This window comes from Equus przewalskii, chromosome 23 (assembly GCF_037783145.1).
Source record: "Equus przewalskii isolate Varuska chromosome 23, EquPr2, whole genome shotgun sequence".
Lineage (NCBI taxonomy): Eukaryota > Metazoa > Chordata > Mammalia > Perissodactyla > Equidae > Equus > Equus przewalskii.
The window spans coordinates 8312173-8332695 of NC_091853.1; the positions used below are offsets into that span (position 1 = coordinate 8312173).

The 20523-nt window shown below is 38.1% G+C and overlaps 1 protein-coding gene across 9 annotated transcripts in view; it reads right to left on the reverse strand.

Moving 5' to 3' along the window:
* The window catches only part of SLC9C2 (solute carrier family 9 member C2 (putative)), an 85353-nt gene that overhangs the window by 39268 nt on the left and 25562 nt on the right, over window positions 1–20523 (reverse strand). For all 9 annotated transcript variants that reach the window (XR_011531950.1, XR_011531949.1, XR_011531951.1 and 6 more), the window contains 7 exons: window positions 20006–20149; window positions 17497–17665; window positions 15380–15461; window positions 12304–12470; window positions 11593–11703; window positions 2108–2205; window positions 1003–1122 (listed from right to left, as the gene is read on the reverse strand). Coding sequence is in view for 6 of the 9 variants with exons in the window: in XM_070590893.1 (XP_070446994.1) it covers window positions 1003–1122; window positions 2108–2205; window positions 11593–11703; window positions 12304–12470; window positions 15380–15461; window positions 17497–17665; window positions 20006–20149 (891 nt within the window). In the remaining 3 variants the exon portion in view is untranslated. The remainder of the gene's footprint in view (window positions 1–1002; window positions 1123–2107; window positions 2206–11592; window positions 11704–12303; window positions 12471–15379; window positions 15462–17496; window positions 17666–20005; window positions 20150–20523) is intronic.

Consider the following 20523-nt stretch of genomic DNA (forward strand, 5'->3'; position numbering starts at 1 on the left):
TTCTCCCCAAAGCCCCCCAGGACATAGTCATACATTCTAGTTGTGAGTGCCTCTGGTTGCGCTATGTGGGACACCGTCTCAACATGTCCTGACGAGCGGTGCCGTGTCCGTGACCAGGATCCGAACCGGTGAAATCCTGGGCCGCCGAAGTGGAGCATGCAAACTTAACCACACGGCCACCGGGGCCGGCCCCCTACCATGACTAGTTTTTAAAATTTTTCAATCTATCTAAAGTAGATCCCAACAAAAAGAGGTTACATGGATATATGTCAAGACCCCAGGGCTTTAATTTTTTTACATTTCTCTTTAAACTTAATAAATCAATGAAAGTAAAAAGTTATCAGAATTTGTTGTGAAAAGTATGCTAACACCCACTTAAAATTTAGTAGCATTAATTCTTCCAGTATTTTCTTGTTTTGATATCTTCTATGAGTAGAAAAACCGTGTCTTCCTTCTCTAAAAAGTATATAAGTTCACAACTTATATAACAAAGCAAAGAGTCTACACAAGTTAAGTATCTGTATCTTGCGATATTTTGGAACACTCGTTATAGGTATTATTAAGGCCATGTTGTGTTTTTCCTAATTCTAGACATCAACAAAACCACTCTATGGCACAGAGGAAATTAAATTGAGAGCCAGGACTAGGCCACGAGTTCGATATTTCTCATCCCTGCTCAATGTTATACACAGAAGAATATGAAAGCAGCCCAGTATGGAATATGACCCTGACACATGGCAATTAAAACTTTAAAAACCCAAACATGACCATCTTTTTCTTCTTATTTCTGCCTGCTCTCTAATAGCAACGTCAACGAAGTTGCTGGAACAGAAGGAAGAAAGAGAAGCAAGCACTCTGCTCCTTCACCACTCAATCAATAAGAAAAATTAACCATAATATTAGCTGTTTTTTTTAATAAGGAAAATCAAACTAATCTATTCTGACAATGTAGAAAAAGTCACATTTTCAAGTCTATTGCTATTAAAGGTTCACAGTGCTTACCCGTGTAGAATAAGAGGTGCCTTATCTGTACGATAGTCCAAGAAAGTTAACATATTTTTAAATTTCATAAGCCAACTTCTAGCTCTTACGTAAGTTGAAACATCATAAATGCTCATGAATCTAATAGAGAAAAATATACATATATGTTATGATAAAAAGCACATGCTATACTTTTTGGTAATATAAAAGAGAAAGTTATACTAAATATAAATGCAATGTGGGTCTATTAAATACACGCCGTCTGGAGCCTCTGTATCCATCCACCTACCCACTCATGGTCATGGTACAGGAACATTTTCAGCGTGACACTCCTGCTGCCTGTGTTCCTGGAACCGTCCCTGACCTGACGTAGAACATAATTAAAGCTTCTTCAGACCAGTTCTTTGCGGTTCAAAGTCAAGCTTCCCTCTGTCATGCTTTGCCTCACCCAAGACTCTCAAAGGCCCTGAAGTCCCTACCCTTCCCAAACTTTATGTAGGAACTGATGCTGGATCTCCCAGTAGATTACCAGGCTGCTGAAATATTAACTATCACCCAGACGGAACCATTGTTGCCCCAAGGCTTTGTCTTAGACCATCCATTATCTAATGTTTGCCAGGACTGTAACCAGATATCAATATATCTCTAAGAGACCGAGCTTTTCCCACCAGATTTAACAGCATCTATCAGGTCCATCAGTTGGGTCAATTCCTCCAGAGCCTGCTCCACCCTAGGAGCAGGGAGCAGTCTAATGGTGGGCTCCAGGCTACCTCTCGTATCCAGTAACTTAGTGAATATGTTATAAAGACAAAATAATTATAACAGAATTGGAACTTCATGGGTTCTCTTTCATGGCTCCCCTAGTCTCTTATATAATTCCACTATAGTCAGATCTTCCTCCAGAATCTCCAAATGCCACCAAAGTTATGAACCTTCAGGGAAAAAAAAATGTAAACAAGTAAAATAGGAAGTACATGGATAGGTGGATGGATGGACAGACAGACAGATAGATGAAAAAAGATAAAATAAATAGATTGATCAATCTGGACATTGAATACTCAGTTTGTGCATTCTTTATCACATACTCATTTGATTTTGGAATTATCAATTAAAGAAATATACTTACTTTCCTTGGATGGGGCAATAGCTTTTGGCCGCACCAATTAGTATCCGGGCTGCCTCTACACCGAGAATTCCATTGTTACACTGTTTTTCAAAGCTCCTCTAAACATACAATTTTACACAAACATTACAAAGGACTGAAACATTAATGTAATGCACTCTACTTGACCTGTACCTGGCCCTCACTATTGTTATTGAGCTCAATATAGGAAAATATACTTTTACCAAAAAATCTATAGCAGAAAATAAATTTCATTCAATTTGAATATTTACCAAATATTCATTTTTTACCAAGTACTGTCCTGGATGTTATAAATGATACAAAGATTCCTAGCTTCAGAAAACTCAAAATCTATACAACTCAAGGCATTTGCTTCAGTAATAGAAATAGCAGCAGCAGCATCTTCCTACAGTAGAGTAGACAATACAAAGCATTAATTCAAAGGGGAACTAATCATCTCAGCCTCACAAAGAACTACCAAGAGAGAAAAGTAGACTATGTTCTTTTTATTTTCTTTCTTTTCAGGTTTATTAAGATATAATTGACATATAACATGGTATAAGTTTAAGCTGTACAATGTGATGACTTGATACACATACATATTGCAAAATGATTACCACAATAAGATTAGTTAACACATCCACCACCTCACATAATTACAATTGTTGTGTGTATGGTGAGAACATTTAAGATATACTTTCTTAGCAGCTTTCACCATATTGTTAACTATAGTCACCATATTAGACCCCCAAAACTTATTAATCTTATAACTGTTAAGTTTCTACACCTTAACAAACACCTCCCCGTTCCCCCCAACCCTCAACCCCTAGTAACCCCCATTCTACTCTCTTTGTCTATGAGTTTGGCTTCTTGTGTAGATCCACACATAAGTGATATCCTAAGTGTTTGCCTTTCGCTATCTGACTTATTCCACATAGCATAATGCCCTCAAGGTCCACCCATGTTATGACAACTGGCAGGATTTCTTTCTGTTCTTTGGCTGAACAATATTCCATTATATATATATTATACATTTTCTTTACCCATTCATCCACCAATAGACACTCAAGTTGTTTCCGTGTATTGGCTATTGTGAATAATGCTGCAATGAACATGGGCGTGCAGGTATCTCCTCAAGGTCCTCTGTTTATTTCCTTTGGGTATATACCCAGAAGTGGGATTGCGGGATCATATGGTGGTTCTAGTTTTGATTTTTTGAGGAATCTCCATGTCATTTTCCTTAGTGACAGTACCAATCTGCATCCTCACCAATAACGTATAAGCATTCCCTTTTCTCCATATCCTAGCCAATACTTGTTATCTCTGTCTTCTTGATGACAGGTGTGAGGTGGTTTTGATTTGCATTTCTTTGATGATTAGGGATGTGGAGCACCTTTTCATGTATGGCCTGTTTGCCATTTGTATGTCTTCTTTAGAAAAATGTCTATTGCAGTCCTCTGCCCATTTTTTAATCAGATTACTTGGTTTTTCGCTGTTGAGTTGTATGAGTTCCTTACTTATTTTGGGTATTAATGCCTTATCTTACCTATTATTTGCAAATAATTTTTCTCATTCCATAGGTTGCTTTATCTTTTTGTTTTAGGAGGATTGGCCCTGAGCTACCATCTGTTGCCAATCTTCCTCTTTTTTTTTTTCTCCCCAAAGCCCCAGTATATAGTTATATGTCCTAGTTGCAAGTCATTTTAACTCCTCTGTGTGGGACGACACCACAGCATGGCTTGAAGAGCATTGTGTAGGTCTGCGCCCAGGATCCCAACCGGTAAACTCCAGGCTGCCGAAGTGGAGTATGCAAATTTAACTACGCAGCCACAGGCCGGCAACTGCCTTATCATTTTGTGTTTTTTCATTTTTTTCTGCTGTGCAGCAGCTTTCTAGTTTGCTGTTGTTCCACCTTTTTCTCTTTGCTTTTATTGCTTGTGCTTTTGGTGTCATATCCAAAAGTTTTTTGTCAAGACCAACGTCAAGGAGATTTTTCTCTATGTTTCCTTCTAGGCGTTTTACAGTTTCAGGTCTTATGTCTAAATCTTTCATCCATTTTGAGTGAATTTTCGTGAGTAGTCTAAGATAGAGGTCCAATCTGATTCTTTTGCAAGTGAAGATCTGATTCCCCTAACACCATTTATTGAAAAGACTATCTTTTCCCCATTGTATATTCTTGGCTGTTAGTTGACCATATATGCATGGGTTTACTCTAGGCTCTCAATTCTGTTCTATTGGTCTGTATCTGTTTTCATGCTAGCACCACACTGTTTTGATTACTATAGTTTTATAATATCACTTGAAATCAGGAATTGTGGTGCCTCCTGCTTTTTCCTTCTTTCTCAGGATTGCTTTTGCTATTTGGGGTCTTGTGTATGTTCCATACATGTTTTAGGATGGTTTGTTCTATTTCTGTGAAAAATGCCATTGGAATTTTGATATGCATTGCATTGAATCTATAATGGCTTTACGTAGCATGGACATTTTAACAATATGAATTCTGATCCATGAACATGGGATATCTTTCCTTTTTTTTTTGTATTCTTCAATTTCTTTCATCAATGTCTTATAGTTTTCAGTGTACAGATCTTTCACCTCCTTGGTTAAATTTATTCCTAAGTATTTTATTGGTTCTGATGCTATCATAAGTGGGATTTTTTTTCTTTATTTCTCTATCACAGAGTTCATTGTTAGTGTGTTAAGATGCGAGCAATTTTTGTAGGTTGATTTTGTATCTTGCAACTTTACAGAATTCGTTGATTAGTTCTAACAGTGTTTTGGTGGCGTCTTTAGGGTTTTCCATATACAAGATCACGTCATCTGCAAACAGATATAACTTTACTTCTTTTCCTTTCTGATTTGGATGCCTTTTATTTCTTTTTGCCTGATTGCTATGGCTAGGACTTCGAGAACTATGTTGAATAGGAATGGTGAGGGTGGCCAACCTTGTCTTTTCCTGATTTTAGAGGAAATCTTTCAGCTTTTCATCATTGAGTATGATATTAGCTGTGGGTTTGTTGTATATGGCCTTCATTTTGTTGCAGTATGTTCCTTCAATACCCAATTTATTGAAAGTATTTATCCTGAAAAGATGTTGAATTTTGTCAAATGCTTTTTCTGCATCTCTTGAGAGGATCATATGATTTTTACCCTTCATTCCATTAATGTGGTGTATTACCCACTGATTGATTTGTGGATGTTGAACCATCCTTACATCCCAGGGATAAACCCCACTTGATCATGGTGTATGAAACTTTTAATGTGCTGTTGAATTTGGTTTGCTAGTATCTTGGTGAAATTTTTTGCATCTATTTTTTTAAGGATATTGACTTTTATTTTTCTTTTCTTGTAGTGTCCTTATCTGGCTTTGATGTCAGGGTAATGCTGGCCTTGTAAAACAACTATGAGAGTGTTCCTTCCTCTTCAATTTTTTGGACAAGTTTAAGGATTTATATTCGTGCTTCTTTAAATATTTGGTAGAATTCACCAGCAAAACCATCTAGTCCTGAGCTTTTCTTTGTTGGGAGGATTTTTATTACTGATTCAATCTCCTTACTCATTATTGGTCTATTCAGTTTTCTATTTCTTCATGATTTAGTCTTGGTAGGTTTATATTTCTAGGAACTTATCCATTTCTTCTATGTTATCCAATACTTTGGCATATAGTTGTTCATGGTAGCCCCTTATGATCCATTGTATTTCTGTGGTGTCAGTTGTAATGTCTCTTCTTTTTAATAATTTTGTTTGAGTTCTCTCTCTCTTTTTTCCTAGGTTATTCTAGCTAAATGTTTGTCAATTTTATATTTTCAAAAAACCAACTATTCATTTTGTTGATTTTTTCTGTTGTCTTTCTAGTGTCTATTTCATTTATTTCTGCTCTAATATTTATTATTTCCTCCTTCTGCAGTGGGCCCACTTTGTTCTTCTTCTTCTATTTCTTGAGGTGTAAAGTTAGGTTGTTTATTTAAGATCTTTCCTTTTTCTTAATGAAGGCATTTATCACTATTAACTTTCCCTCTGCATTTACTGCATCCTGTAAGTTTCAATATGTGTATTTTCATTTTCATTTGTCTCGAGATACTTTCTGATTTCCCTTTTGATTTCTTCTTTGACCTATTGGTTGTTTAGGAGTGTGTTGTTTAATTTCCACATATTTGTGAATTTTTCAGTTTTCCTCCTGTTATTGATTTCTAGTTTCATACCTTTGTGGTTAGAAAAGATACTTGGTATGATTTCACTCTTCTTAGATTTTTTTAAGCCTTGCTTTGAGGCCCAGCATATGATTTAACCTGGAGAATGTTCCATGTGTACTTATGATTGAATGTTTGTTTACTCATTCATTGTTTAAACAAATGTTTACTGAATGCCTACTCTACTCTAAGTCCTATGCTAAGGTACTAGAGATATAATCCAAGGCTTCAAGAAGTTCATAGCCTATTGGGAGAAGGCGAATAGTTAGACACATAAAATTATACAACAGTGTAGAAAATATAAGAAGATAAAAGTAGGGCCTGCCCCTTGGCCGAGTGGTTAAGTTCACACGCTCCACTTCAGCGGCCTAGGGTTTCACTGGTTCGAATCCTGGGCGCGGACATGGCACCGCTCATCAAGCCATGCTGAGACAGTGTCCCACATGCCACAACTAGAAGGACCCACAACTGAAAATACACAGGTGTGCACCGGGGGGGGTTGGGGAGAAAAAGGAAATAAATAAAAATCTTTAAAAAAAAAAAAAGTTAAAAAAAAAGTAAACACAGGGCACTAATCAATCTTGATGTGGAGATGGGGTCATAGAGAACTTCTTGGAAGAGATGATACCTCGGTTGAGTTTTAAGAATGAGCATGATTATCCAGATGAAGAATGGAGGTGAGGGAGCAGACTTGGGAAGGGGTGAACAGTGAGTGGCACCTTCAGTGTATGCACAGAGATGAGAAACAGTATAGTGAGTGCAGTAAAGGACAAGTTGTGGGGCAGAGAATGGTGAAAGATCAGTTAGAGTAATGGGCAGGGGCCAGATTACAAAAGACCTTGTGTATTATGCATAGATTTGATCTCATAGGTAAGCTTTTTCTGGAAGATGATATGCTAATCCTGTAAGATACTCCTTGAACTCCTATCCCCACAAAAAAAAAAAATGTGATGTATGAAGAAGGGAGGGAGAAAAATGTTGCATTCAATATTCTCTCTTGAAGAGGCTCAATGCACTTCAGTAGGTTAAGATCTCTGAGAAGTTCTACAAGGAATTCCATAAGCAATCTGTATAAATTTGTTTAAACCAGCAACTTCCAAACTAATTTGAGCACTGAAGCTTTTTTTTCATGAAGTCTCTCTTAGCATCCTGGGAGCTCTTGGGAACTCACTTTGGAAAATGTTATAGGTGCTGAGGAACCATTGTAGGGTTTTAAGCAGAAGGGTAGTGTATTCCCATCTGTCTTTTAGATTATTCCCTGTGATTTGAGAGTGGAAATATTGGAGGCAGGGAGGCCAGTTAAAGATTATTATACAGGCAAGAGATTATCATGGCCTAAATTAAGAGATACAGGGATGGAAAAGTGTATATTTGGCAAATATTTAGAAGGTAAGATTGCTAGAGCTTGGAGAGGGAGGGAGAGAGAGGACTGACCTGAGTGATCACCTGGGTAATGATCCCACTCACTGAGGCCAGGAATACAAGAGCAGATTTGGGATGAGTTCAGTGTGGATTTAAGTACAGTTAAATGTTCAGGAGATGTCTAGCCACAGCTGGATTCATGAGTCTAAAGAGATGGTGGTGAGAGTTTTGGAAGGAAGAATATAGAGTTGAAGAGCATCCGTGGATAGGGTTAAAACCATGAGCGTAGCTGAGAACAAAGAAGGAGAGACTGTAAAGACTATAAAGTGAGAATAGTAGACAGAGTTAACTGTCCTGAGGAATAAAGAAGAGCCCACGGAGGAAACCAAAAAGGAAAGAGGTCACAAAAGCAGAAGGAATGCTAATAGAAGGTACTCCCAGGAAAGCCATTAAAAGATAACCTGGAGTGGGTCACTACAGAGGATTTTTGGTTTAAAAAAGGAAATGTGGTAGGCCATTATAACAATGGTCCCAATGTATCATATCTCCCTGTGTCCATGGCTCTTTGCAACTGACATTGCTGATCCTCCCATCAAGAAGTAGGGGATTCACTCACTGAATCTGGGCTAGCTTTGTGATTTGCTTTAAGTAATAGGATGAGGGTAAAAGTCATGTTATTCAAGTTTCAGAGCGTAGGATTTAGAGGCCTTGAAGCTTCTCCTCTTGCCCTCTCGGAACCTGGAAACCGCCATGCTGTGAAGAGGTCCAGTCCACTCTACTGGAAGATAAGAGGCCCTATGGAGGAGAAACAAAGTGCCCTGAAAGACGCTAGAGTCAACTGCCAAATCTATGAGTGAGGACATCCTGACCCACGAACCCCAATTGAGCTGTGCGATGACGGCAGACTTGAGTGTTCCCAGGTGAGACCAACAACAAAATCATCCCGATTGCCAACCCACAGAACTGTGGGAAATAATAAATCATTGTTGTTTTAAGTCACTAAGTTTGGGGATGGTTTGTTATATAGCAAAGGCTAGCCAAAACAGAACTTGGTACCAATTGTAGAGAGTCTCCATAACGAAATGCTAAAACATGCTTTGGGACTGAGTGGTGACCAGAAGCTAGAAGGGCAGTGAGGACACTGTTAGGGGAAGCCGGAAGAGCAGTGATAAAACTGGTGTAGGAGGCTGGAGGGAGGCAGCCGTGCTATGAAGAGGTAGCGCAATTAGCAATATTGTCACCTGAGGTAACTTGGAAGGTAGGAGATGTACCTAACGAACTTATGAATCTGGCCAAGGAAATTTCTAGATTTCTAATATTCTAGAAATATTAAAAGTGTCAACTTTTTACCTGCATATGATAAGGTATGAGAAGAGAGAGATAAACCAAAGAGAAACAATTCAATCTGCAAGCAAAAGAAAATATAAAGAGGCCATGATTTGCCAAGTTGGAAACTAAACCTGTTTCTCATCTGCAGTCTCGCCAGCTGGCAAAAAAGATCCAGGGGCAAAGATCAAATCTAGAGTGCAGCCAGTAAAATGTGGCTTCAGGTTCAAGATCAAATCAAGGGTGTAGCTGAAGAACCTTTGTTAAGACCACTGAAAGATTAAAGGCGGTGCTTAGTCTACCCTCTCAAGCAGACTGAAGGCTTTCTCAGACTCATATTGTCTGACATGTGGCCTGTCTATGACAAGGAATTGTGGAGTAGAGTGGGCTATAATCAGATTCATTGACAACACACAAGTTTTTAAGGAAATTGTATCAGATTGGACTAAAAAAAAGGCAGAAACAGTTCTAAATGAATAGAAACTTCCCAAGTTTCTACTGGCAGAAATCAGGCTAAGAAAGTTATTCCCCTACAAACATCAGTTATTCCGTATAGAAATGTAAAGAATGGGGAGAACTGGTTCCTATGCCCAGCTGGATTTCAAAATTGCCATGGACTGGTGATTAATCAGTGCTTCCTGTTCTTCCCTTTCTTGAACAGAAGTGTCTGTTGATTATCACTAAATGTTGGGGGTGGGGGTAGAAGGTTAATTTGTCTTTTTAGTTCACAAGTCTCTGAATCAAGAGGAACCATACTTAAGGAGATGCAACCAAGGAGCCTTAGCATACCTAGACCAAATGCAGATCATGAGATGCTGGACTTGAGTATGATACCATAATAGGATGAAGCTTTGGGGGAGGGGGGTGGTCTTAGAAAAGGATGAGTGTATTTTGCTTGTATGAGGGGTATAAATATTTGCGGCCAGTGAGAACACTGTGGTACATTAAATATGGTCGCAAATTCTTTGCATCTCTTACCATCAAGAGGTTAAGCCTATTGCCTAATCCTTGAATTAACATGGCCTCTCATTCACAAGTCTGGTAGTGAGGTCCTGACTCTTGGCTGCATGCCTCAGTTTACTTCTATGTGGCCTCTCATTCTTCAGAGGCTAGGCCACCTTCCTCACATGACAGTCTCCGGGTAGTATTGAAAGTGGAAGAAGGTGGAAGCTGCAAATATTCTCAGGGCCTAGTCTCTAGAATCCCAAAGTCACTTGTGCCATATTTTATTGGTCAAAACAAGTCACAAGAACAACCCAAATTCAATGTGGGGGCGTGGGGAGTATAGATACCACCTCTTAACAGGAGGCTCTGCAAAGAATTCGTGACCATATTTCACTCCCTGGGTAAGAGCCTTTCAAACTCTAAGGACATTTTTAATTAAGTATAGAAATGTTTAAAAGAATGAAAATATGCATTAATATTTTTTGTAGTAAGAAGAAATATGTTCTTCAACAGAAAAAAATGAAAGGTGAGAAGGAATTTACAGTTTAAAAGAGACTTAAAGGGCATATCCACTAATTGTAATGTGTGAATTTTACTGAAATCCAACTTAAAAAATAAACTGAAAATATGCATTTATGAGACAATTGGAAATTTGGTCATTGATTCGCTATTTGATGTTATTATGGAATTATCAATTTTTAGATGCAACATTAGTATTTTCCTATTTTTTTTAAAAAACTTAGAGCTACATACTGAAATATTTACAGATGAAAAGATATGATATCTGGAATTTGTTTCAAAATAATATGGAAGGTGGAGAAGTGAAGGAGGGTGTAGACGGGGCAGGGTTGGTCATGTGTGGATGGTTTGTAAGCCTGGATGCTGGGTACGTGGGGCTTCATTAGACCATCATATCTACTTTCGTATATGTTAGAAATTCTGCATAATAATAAGTTTTAAAATAAAAGTAAAAAGGAATGACTCTTAGCATGAGTATTTTATATACTTGCAATTTTGAATAAAATTTGTCCTAGTAGACTATAACCCCAATTTAAAATGTGCAATTTGATAAGTTGAGTTAAACTTGATTTTACCTAGTAATCTTTCTATGTTTATAGTAGATCATTTAAATACTACATCCTAAATATTTTAAGAGAATTTTTGATTCAATAGATTTATTTTAACTTATTAGATTTACAAGAGTTAGATAAACACCTGAGAGAATTTTATATAAAAGGAACTCAAATATGTTAAATTTGTAAAAGCAGTTTCAAATAGTTGAAGACATTTAGTTAACTAAGTATGTAAATAGCACCAAACATTATTCAAAGTCCCCTCAGAAGTGAACGGCTGTTACAAGCCAAGATGACCTCAATAAAATATAAAAGAAAAAAGTGAACTGCTCAAGTTTGCTAGACGTAGAAACAGAATAATAAGATTTATGACTTGAATGTAAAACCTAAGAAATTGTTTTTAACTCTCATAAATCAAAAATAAATTTTAACTATCATAAACATGTTTATGTTTTAGAACATAAATTTTAACTAATGGGTTATTAAAGGTGAAAAAAAAATTTTTTCTAGTCACCTGAAAACCATATGTAAGAATTAAAAGCATTGCAAAAATAAGAAAAAACAAAAAGCAGATTACATGAATGGTACCAACCATTTGTATTATAGCTATGTGCAATCTGGCTTCTTCCATTAAAACTTCATCCGTTGGGGACTCTTCCTCTTTTTCATCATGTGAAACGTGGGAAAACTGAACAGTATCAGACTAAGTTTAAAAACATACAGAGATAAAGTTAAAAATAAGTACAAATGATTAGGAGCTGTAAAATGCTTTGCTCAACAAAGATTCCAATAACTCAAATCAGAATTGCTAAAATGAAGGGCTATACTGGATAACATTCTCCACATAAGAAATGTTGCTTTCAATTGTGGTGAAATAACCATTCTTTGGGGGAGATCTAGAAGCCATGTTCTTCCCCAAACCTGTCGATGCTTGACTCCTCTCTGAAGCAGCCTCTGCTTTTCGCATTTTATAATGTGTCTACGAGGAGAGAGATCTCAGTTCCTCAACCAATTAGAAACATCAGCTTGGCAGGGGCCATTCATAGTTATTCAACCAGTCAGTTTGTGAAAAGACCAATTCTCCCGTATTTGGCAAATAAGGCTAGACCATTAAGACCATCTCTTTAGAGACAGAATTCAAAGGAGTCATTGCACCAAGATAGCAAAGGTAGCAAATATACCGCCCCCCCCCTAAGTTTTCTGACATTGAATTATCAGAATCAAGGTTTTTATATAAACTAAAGCAAGAGAGGCAGACCCAGGGAGGGAAAGGAGGAATCTTTTTTGCCAGGTATCAACTCACAGGAATGATGTATTCAATCTTCGTTTTTTCTTCTACCAAGGTCCAATTAACATTTGTCAAAATCTTTTCTGTTTTAAATAAAGTGATTGTGTTCTGTATTATCTCCTGTATGTGCTTAATGGCATTTTGCATGGCCATTTGTCTTGGAAGGGAAATAGCACACAAACCTGTGACAAAAGAAAGCAAGGGTCTTAATAGAAAACATCAAAGACAGAAAGGGGAAGCAAAAATTTTGCACGATGGAGTGAAATCTTGGCATCATCTGAATAGACAAACCAAAATGTTTAGAGCAAGGACAACTTTTTGCCCAACATTTTCTAGAAAATTATCCAACTATCTGTTTCCTTTTGGCTGTATAGCTCCACTTTATCTCACTCAACTGCTAAAGAATGTTTTACAAGTTTCCTTTCCTTCCCTTTAGCTAGAGACATGACTCGTTATTTCAAGACACCCAATCGGTATTTTCTCAAAGTGTAGAAAACTACCTGTGTCTTCCACAGGTAGAAGGGTTGCTTATTAAACTATGCAAATTCCTGGACTCCACTCCATATTTGGAGAATCAGATTGGCCTGGGAATTTGCATTTTAACGAGTTCTCCCACTGATTCTTATACATAACAAAATTTAAAGACCACTGCAATAGGGATCCCTCAAATTTAACCTCTCTGTTCCTGGCCAGAAAATCTACACATCCAGAGCTTGCAGTAGTTTGTATTTCTTGAGGTATGAATTTGAAGTTACAGTTATGAGGCTCGCTGACCAAAAAGGAGAATTTAATAAGTGAGTGAGCTTAGCCTACTCACTCAGAATTCCATCTCAATAAAACTGTCCTCTCTTCATAATTGTATATGAAATAAAGGGTTAAAATAGTTCTAAATGTTTCAGTTTAACTTTATTGACTTCTCTGCAGGACATTGTGTGCAACAGTAGTATTTGAAATTTGGGGTATTCAAAATGATCCGGAAGCATATCCCTGTTGGTTCACCATGGTCCAGAGCAAAGGTGCATTTGACTGGATGCTGAAGAATTAGAAGGTGTCTGCTTTGGATTTAAAATTCCCATGGCCAAGATCACACGAGGAGAAAGTTTATACATTTGCCTAATTACATCCTCCCCATATGATGGAGCAACAGCCGCTTCCCAGTTGCTCTGGGGAAATATGAGTACCTGTGGACCACTTGGTGGCACCAATACATTTGAATGAAATCCCTGTGTTTAAAAGGATCCTGGAAGAGTATGAAGAGGGATCGATCTCTTAAAAGCATTAGACCAATGTGGAAGAAGTTGGTTTGAAACTCTTACTGATACAACTCAATTCTATCAAGTACTTGTTAAACATGTGCCACATAGTATTTCCAGAAAGGATGAGCATTGATTCTGAGAGGAGAAAATACTTGCCAGATATTTTTGTTTCCTAATGAATTAAAGAAAATTCTGAGGCCTGGTTAATACCATAAAAAATTTATAAAAGAAGAAAAAAACATTATCATAATAGTAACATCCCTTGTTGATCTTGCCTTTGAGTATCAGAGTAGGAAGATTCACCAGGAATCAAGCCTGGGAGAAAGCTAGATGTTATATCCTAAGCAAAGAGAGCAGAGGGGTCTGGATCCCTGGGCGCCAAAGGAAATTGGTGGGAAGGGAGGTGTGAGCAAGGCCTCAGGGATGGAATTAACTTCACTCATGCTCCAGTGTAGGATTTTGCTGGTCCAAGCACACTTTTCCACTGCAAGTACGAACAAACCCATGACAGGGGAAAAGAGAGTCGCCAAAAAAGTGCCCCATTTACTAGCCCTGTTCACATATTGGAGCCCTTGGCTTTGAGGTGGCCTGTCACAGGAAGATTTGCAATACTGTTGATGGGGCACAGTTTCAGGAATGGGTAGGACTGTGTCTCTTGTGGGTAGGATAGGGTAAATTCACCAGGTTATTTTCCTGTTTAAAAGAATTCTCCTTCAACATTATATTTCCATTGACCTCTCATTAGTTTTTCGCTTTCCAAGAGACCTAATTGCTAATTTGGTTTATCAAAAAAATTGGTATTTAAAGGTGAATACGCTGAAAAATGATCACAATTATTTTGTACATAGAAAGAAATTTCCTGGTTATAAATTAATAAATTGATTTTCTGCTTTATCCATATTCTCCTATGAGTGCAGTATATGTAAAACTCTAGCAGTAAATCAACTCTAGATACCCTGACAGAATCAGCTCTCTGCACCAGCAAAGCTGAGGACTAGACCACAAGATATGGGATGATACTGGTCGTACTCTAAGACTTTGGGTAATCCCACCTCCGCCCTCCCACTCTCCACTTGACCCCACTGCCACTCGTTATCTCATCTTGGATTTCTCTATTGACTGTGTATCTATTTGTGATTTTATCATATTTCTGCATTTCATTATCAACAGCCTCAAATTCCTTCTAGAAGTAGGCAACAGTGGCAGAGCCTGCTGATTGTCTCTCAATATCCATTCTTCCTTCTTCCTTTACCAATAGAATCTCTGAGTTTTGGTTGAACATATGGCCAGCCACGCAAAGATAATATTTCCCAGCTTCCCTTGCCCATGTGTACCCATGTGCCTAAGTTCTGGCCAATGGGATGTGAGTGGTAATGATATATATATAACTTCTAGATTGTGCCCTTAAAAGGAAGCCACTTACCCTCCATTGCCACACCCCCCCACCCCCCCAATTTCCCTTTCTAGTTGGTTGGATTGAAGATAGAGTGGTAGTGAGTTGGCTCGTACCCTGCAGATAGGAGCAACACCCCACGGAGTGGAGGAGCAACAAATCAGACAACTTTGTGGAACAGAACCATCTCACACTTCTGGACTTTTCAGTGGAGAGGAAAAAAACCCCTCTGTCTTATTTAAGCCATTGTTAATATGGTTCCTGTTAAACTGGCCAAACAAATATCCCAATTAAGGCAGATTCCATAAATAATGAGTGAATGAAAATGAGTGATTTCATAATCAATTCCTTGAGCTCCATAAGAAATGTCCCCATGGCTCCCAACAATAATCTATTTGTGTTATTCTCCCCAGTTAATTAATGAAAGACAGATATACTTTACCCAATGTCCTGGCTGAATGAGTCATCATGTACGAATTTATTCCCATAGTCATCAACGATGTTACTAGTAGATACAAGATAAACTAAAAAAACAAAACACACAAATGGTTAGAACCAAAACATTAATAAGTTGCCCAAATCGAGGCAAAAGGGCTGTTCTGTAGACATTGCTTGAGTATACTATACTGGGGCAGAAATTAGTTTTCAATATGAAGGAGAAAAAAATAGATTTTGTCATTTCTAAGAGGGATGAGAACACTGAGAGACGAGCTCTCCACAGCTGCCACATTCAGCAGCGGCCATGCAAAGCCAGCAAGGCGGGAGGCGTCACAGACGCTGCTGTGGAACCTGCAGGGTCACAGAAAAACCTCGGCAACAGCAGGCAGTAGTGACCACGGGTGGGATAGGGACATGCACCTGCCATCGTGCAAAAACACAACCACATTTGTAGGTCTTGGCTCTGCCATTTATTAGCCATGTAACTTAGGGCCAGTTAACTTAACCACTCTGAGCCTCAGCGTCCTTCACTGAAAAATGGAGTTAATAGCAATATGTCCTTCAGAGAGTGTTTCCCAAACCTGACTGAAAACAATAAGCACCTGCAGTGCTTCGCAGAGATCCTGGCCCCCACACTTCTTCCCTGCAGATTCTGATTCTGTAGGCCTGGGGTGACGTCAGAGGGATTCTTAACATCAGACAGATTTGGGCAACACTGTAAAATGATAGTCAAATGATAGCTAACATTTCATTGACTTGGTTTTAGGCCAATTCCTTGCACAAAAGAAAACCGAAGAGGCTCAGATGTTGGTTATTATACTTTCCCTTTGGAGCATGGAAGGACCCAAAGTCTTTGCAAAACCACAGGTTTATTTGAACTCCAAATTAATTCCCAGACCATGTCCACCGATATAAAGCATAAATCCACAGGAAAGATGGTGAGGAATATGATACTCCGTTAAAAAAGCACTTCATTTTTGGGGAGTTAGGGCACATGACTCCCTGAGCTAACAGGCTATTCTCTTTGTTTTGATTTCTCAGATTGCAAGTTGGAGAGGGTAATAGTTGCTCCCCAAAAGAAGATATTTGAAAAATACTGTATTCCTGGGGTCTTCTAGAACAGGAGCAAAATAGCAAAGAAGAAAAAATCCTGAGCTGGAAATTGGACAGTATCAGGAAACTCTGTACATCCACCTCCAGATTAAAGTTCCTTGGCAGGTGGGCAAGTGTCCTTAATTCATATTATGAATTTTTCTCCCTCCTAGAAGCTGGCTTGGGATTCATCTGACTGGGAGGTGGTGGGAGTGTCATGGGGATTTCTAGCAACTTCTGCAGCTAGCTCTCACAGTACTGTCACAAATGACAAGGTGCCCTAATGCTGTCAGCAGATGCACTGGGCTCTTCGGAGCTCCCCTGGAGTCCCAGTACCTCAGATGCTGCCACCACCAGATCGCCCAGAAATCCACCAGCTAGCCCATGAGAAAAGGCTTTGAGAGAGTGGAAAGGAAATTAAATCTTGCTTTTCACTATAGATAATGTAATCTTCTGCCAAAATTTTTCTGGAAATTAATTTCTAAAAATTAGCCCTATATACGTAAATATAACTAGATCCTTAATTCAAAAATTTACAAAATCTTTCTTCTGTTAGTGTATTTAACTAGAATTTCAATTTTTGATCTAATATTTATAGAGATTGGAATGCTCTAGATAGGGTATTATTTTTTCATACTTTCTGACAGCTATCAAAAAATAGCATTTATATGCTCAATAACATTTATTGAGAATTTACTAAGTGGCAGATATTTTACTAAGCACTGTCTCCATCCTCAACTGGAAATTGAGGTTCCACAAGTCTGGAGAACTTATCCAAAGTCGCTCGATCCATGAATGGTGGAGCCAGGATCCAGTCACAAGTCCATCTGACTCCCATCCGTAACAATTACTTGACTGTTGGTCCCATTCACACTGTCAACATAAGTAAACTTCCCTCTGAAAGTTCCTTTAGACTTAAAAGAATGCATTTTTCAAATCGAACTTAAAAAATGGTTAACTTTATTATTGAGAATGATGACAAGTGCTACAAAATAAATATGAATAATCAGGAGACATGATTTTTCCTACCATTTGTGGTGACTTTGTTTTTTTTTCAGCCAGATTGTGAATATCAGGAGCCAAGAGTAAGCTGAAAACTCCTTTAATTCCAGACCAGGCTATCACAACTCCCCATCTCCAATTATATTCATAACTCGAACGCATCAGAATAGGGCTCACTAACACAGTAGTAAGCAACCTGTGGAGAGACAAACACTTTTTTTAAATCACAACTTATGTATTAATGTTATTCATGGTTGAAACTATATACTAAATATTAAATTTCATGTGAAATTTTTCAGGAAAGAGAAGATAATCCAGTTTATTAATAACTTGTTCAAACCTTCTGGAACTAACCCAATCTACTGTCTAAATTTTGCATATAATACTCAAGTCTTGAAATATCATGCTAGAAGTTCTGTACAAATATAAGGACTTATCATTAACACCAGTGTGTACTGTTTGGATTTGGGTAGTAAATTCCTGCAGGGAAACTTCTCGAATAACATTGACAAGCTCATCTATTCACTGGAAGGGAATTCAGGAAGGGACTCAGAAATTAGGACATGCATATCATAGCCAAAAAGTAAAATTATCATAGACACACTAAGAAACTTAGTTCAACCAAATTTTTCTTGAGCTTCCACAAGAATCATACACCAAATACCACATAAATAACTTCAATTTGTGCCTTCTTTCTCTACAAGTAATTTTTCTCTAGGATGCTGTGCCTAAATTTAGAATCTATCTTTGTGGGGTCTGCGTCAAAAGAATATCAGTGCTGTCCTTCAAATGACAGGAGAAATAAAATTGACGTGTTCTCAGCCTCAAAAAATATAGTGTGTATCAGTTGCTCAGCTGGGAATTTCACAAGACAATCTGAGAATTCCTGTCCTTGAGAGACAGAAAATCTACTGTTACCATCTATAACGTGTATAATTACTTTGGGCAAACTTTTCTACCTTGCGTTTGAGCCTTTTGCAAAGTAATTCCTACTAACCTCTTCGGCCTTACTAAATAATCTTTCTCTAAAACACCATTGAGTCCAGCCAAAATAGAACAACTTATGTCATGTCCTAATATCGAAAAAAAGAGGTAGTATAGCAAAGGCTCTGGAGTCTACCTGGATCCAAATTTAGCCTTCTTTTACTAACTATGTAAACTTAAGCCAGTTATTTAACTTTTCTAAGCCTCAGTCACTTCAACTATAGAATAGAGATAGTAATAGTAATCGTACTTGCCTCAAAGGATTATTATGAAGGCTCAATTAAATAAGGTGACATTCATAGGGCTTAGAATGATGTTTGAATGTGGTCAGCATCCAGTACGTGTTCGAAATGATTATTACATCCAGGCCATTGTTTGGTTCATCCTCTCTGAAATGTTTTTCTCAACAAGTTTCTTATGAAAAGCCCACCTATACCTTGAAGTTCCCTTAGGAACGCTACCTCCATTAAAGCCTTTCCTCTAGTGAGATGGAACCATAAGTTCACACAAAATCTCTGGCACTTACTAACCTTTTGACCTTGGGCAAGGGAGTTTGCCTTTGTTGGTATTTCTTTGTCCATAAAACGGAGATAATAATTCTTATTTCCTAGTGTCATTATGAAGATGAAATGAGATCATGAATGTGTAGCTGAGTCCAAAAATGTGCAGAAAGCCTTGTATCTTTCTTCATACTCTGTGACCAATGTCAACTTGTACATGAGTTCCCATGGTAGAAGCAAACAAACTGCAGACACATCTTTCTGTGTGGGAATGACTACCTGAGTTGCACACAATGTCTTCAAAGTCAACAGAAGCAACGTTCCATGGGAACATCTTATAAAGTAAGCTCCCTTGGGCCAGGCCTATCCTGAGTGGAAATGACAATGTTTTTGGAGACAGTGTCATAAATTCTTATGGAAGACATGACACCACAAGTGGGCAAGGGCATTCTAGAAAAAGCAGGCTTGTTAGAGTCAAGTTTAAATGACAACTCTGTCCTTACAAATTGGGTGACTCTAGGCAAGTTTTTAAGATCTCTGCACTTCATCTGTGAAATGATGCAGTAACACCTACCTCATAGAGTTGTATTAATATTAATGACATAATGTACATGCTAAGCCCTTAATAAATGGCTTTATCATAGCTATGATAATAATAAATGATGATGAAAGTTAACAGAAATGTTAGGAACCATTAATCTGATCCAGTGATGCTCAAACTTTAACAAAGCATGTTGAAACAGTGTCCTGGACCTCATCTCCAAAGATTCAATTCAGCAAATTGGGATGGGCCCAGGAATGTGCATTTCTATCAAGCTCACAGGTTATGCTGATGCTGCTGTTCTGCCCGCTCTCATTTAACAGATGAAAACTTGAGGAGTAAACAGACTTTGCCCCAGGCACACAGCAAGCTATTGTGAGCTATTGACACCAACCCAGGTTTCCTGACTCCACATCCAGAAATCTTTCTGCTATAACCCACTGCTTCCCAATTATAATTCTGGGCTTGAGAACCTAAGTCCAGTAAGCAAATTTTAAGATATAATTCTTACCTCACAACATTTACTGTTGCAAATAAGATGAACATGAAACTCACAGTGTGAAATCGAAAATACTTGATTTCTCCACATCCAATCACAATGCCAAAGAAAGTGTATATTAAATCTTGGAAGACAGATGAAAACATTTTGAAGAACCTAGGATGAATGGAAAGGAAATCACATTTTAAGCAATGTGTTTGTTAAATAGTTTCTTTTTTACATAAAATCATGTATCGCGTATCTGCTGTTCTTGTCTCAGCAGAGGTCTTTGCCTCCATCACTGTCATAATCAACATTTAAAAGTATTTGTTGGAACTAAAATACACTCAGTTCCATATTCCCCATTACCTCATCACACCAACCCATGGGCGGCCTCTCACAGCAGAATGATAAGAGCAAGTCAGAAAAATAAGGATCCCCACGCCCCCAGGTTGGTGATATGGGAGTTTTGCTGAGATTAGCTGGCAGCATATCGGCTGTCAGTCCTGCCACAGCTAAACCCAGAGCTGAGCTTGCTGCAAGGAGCCACC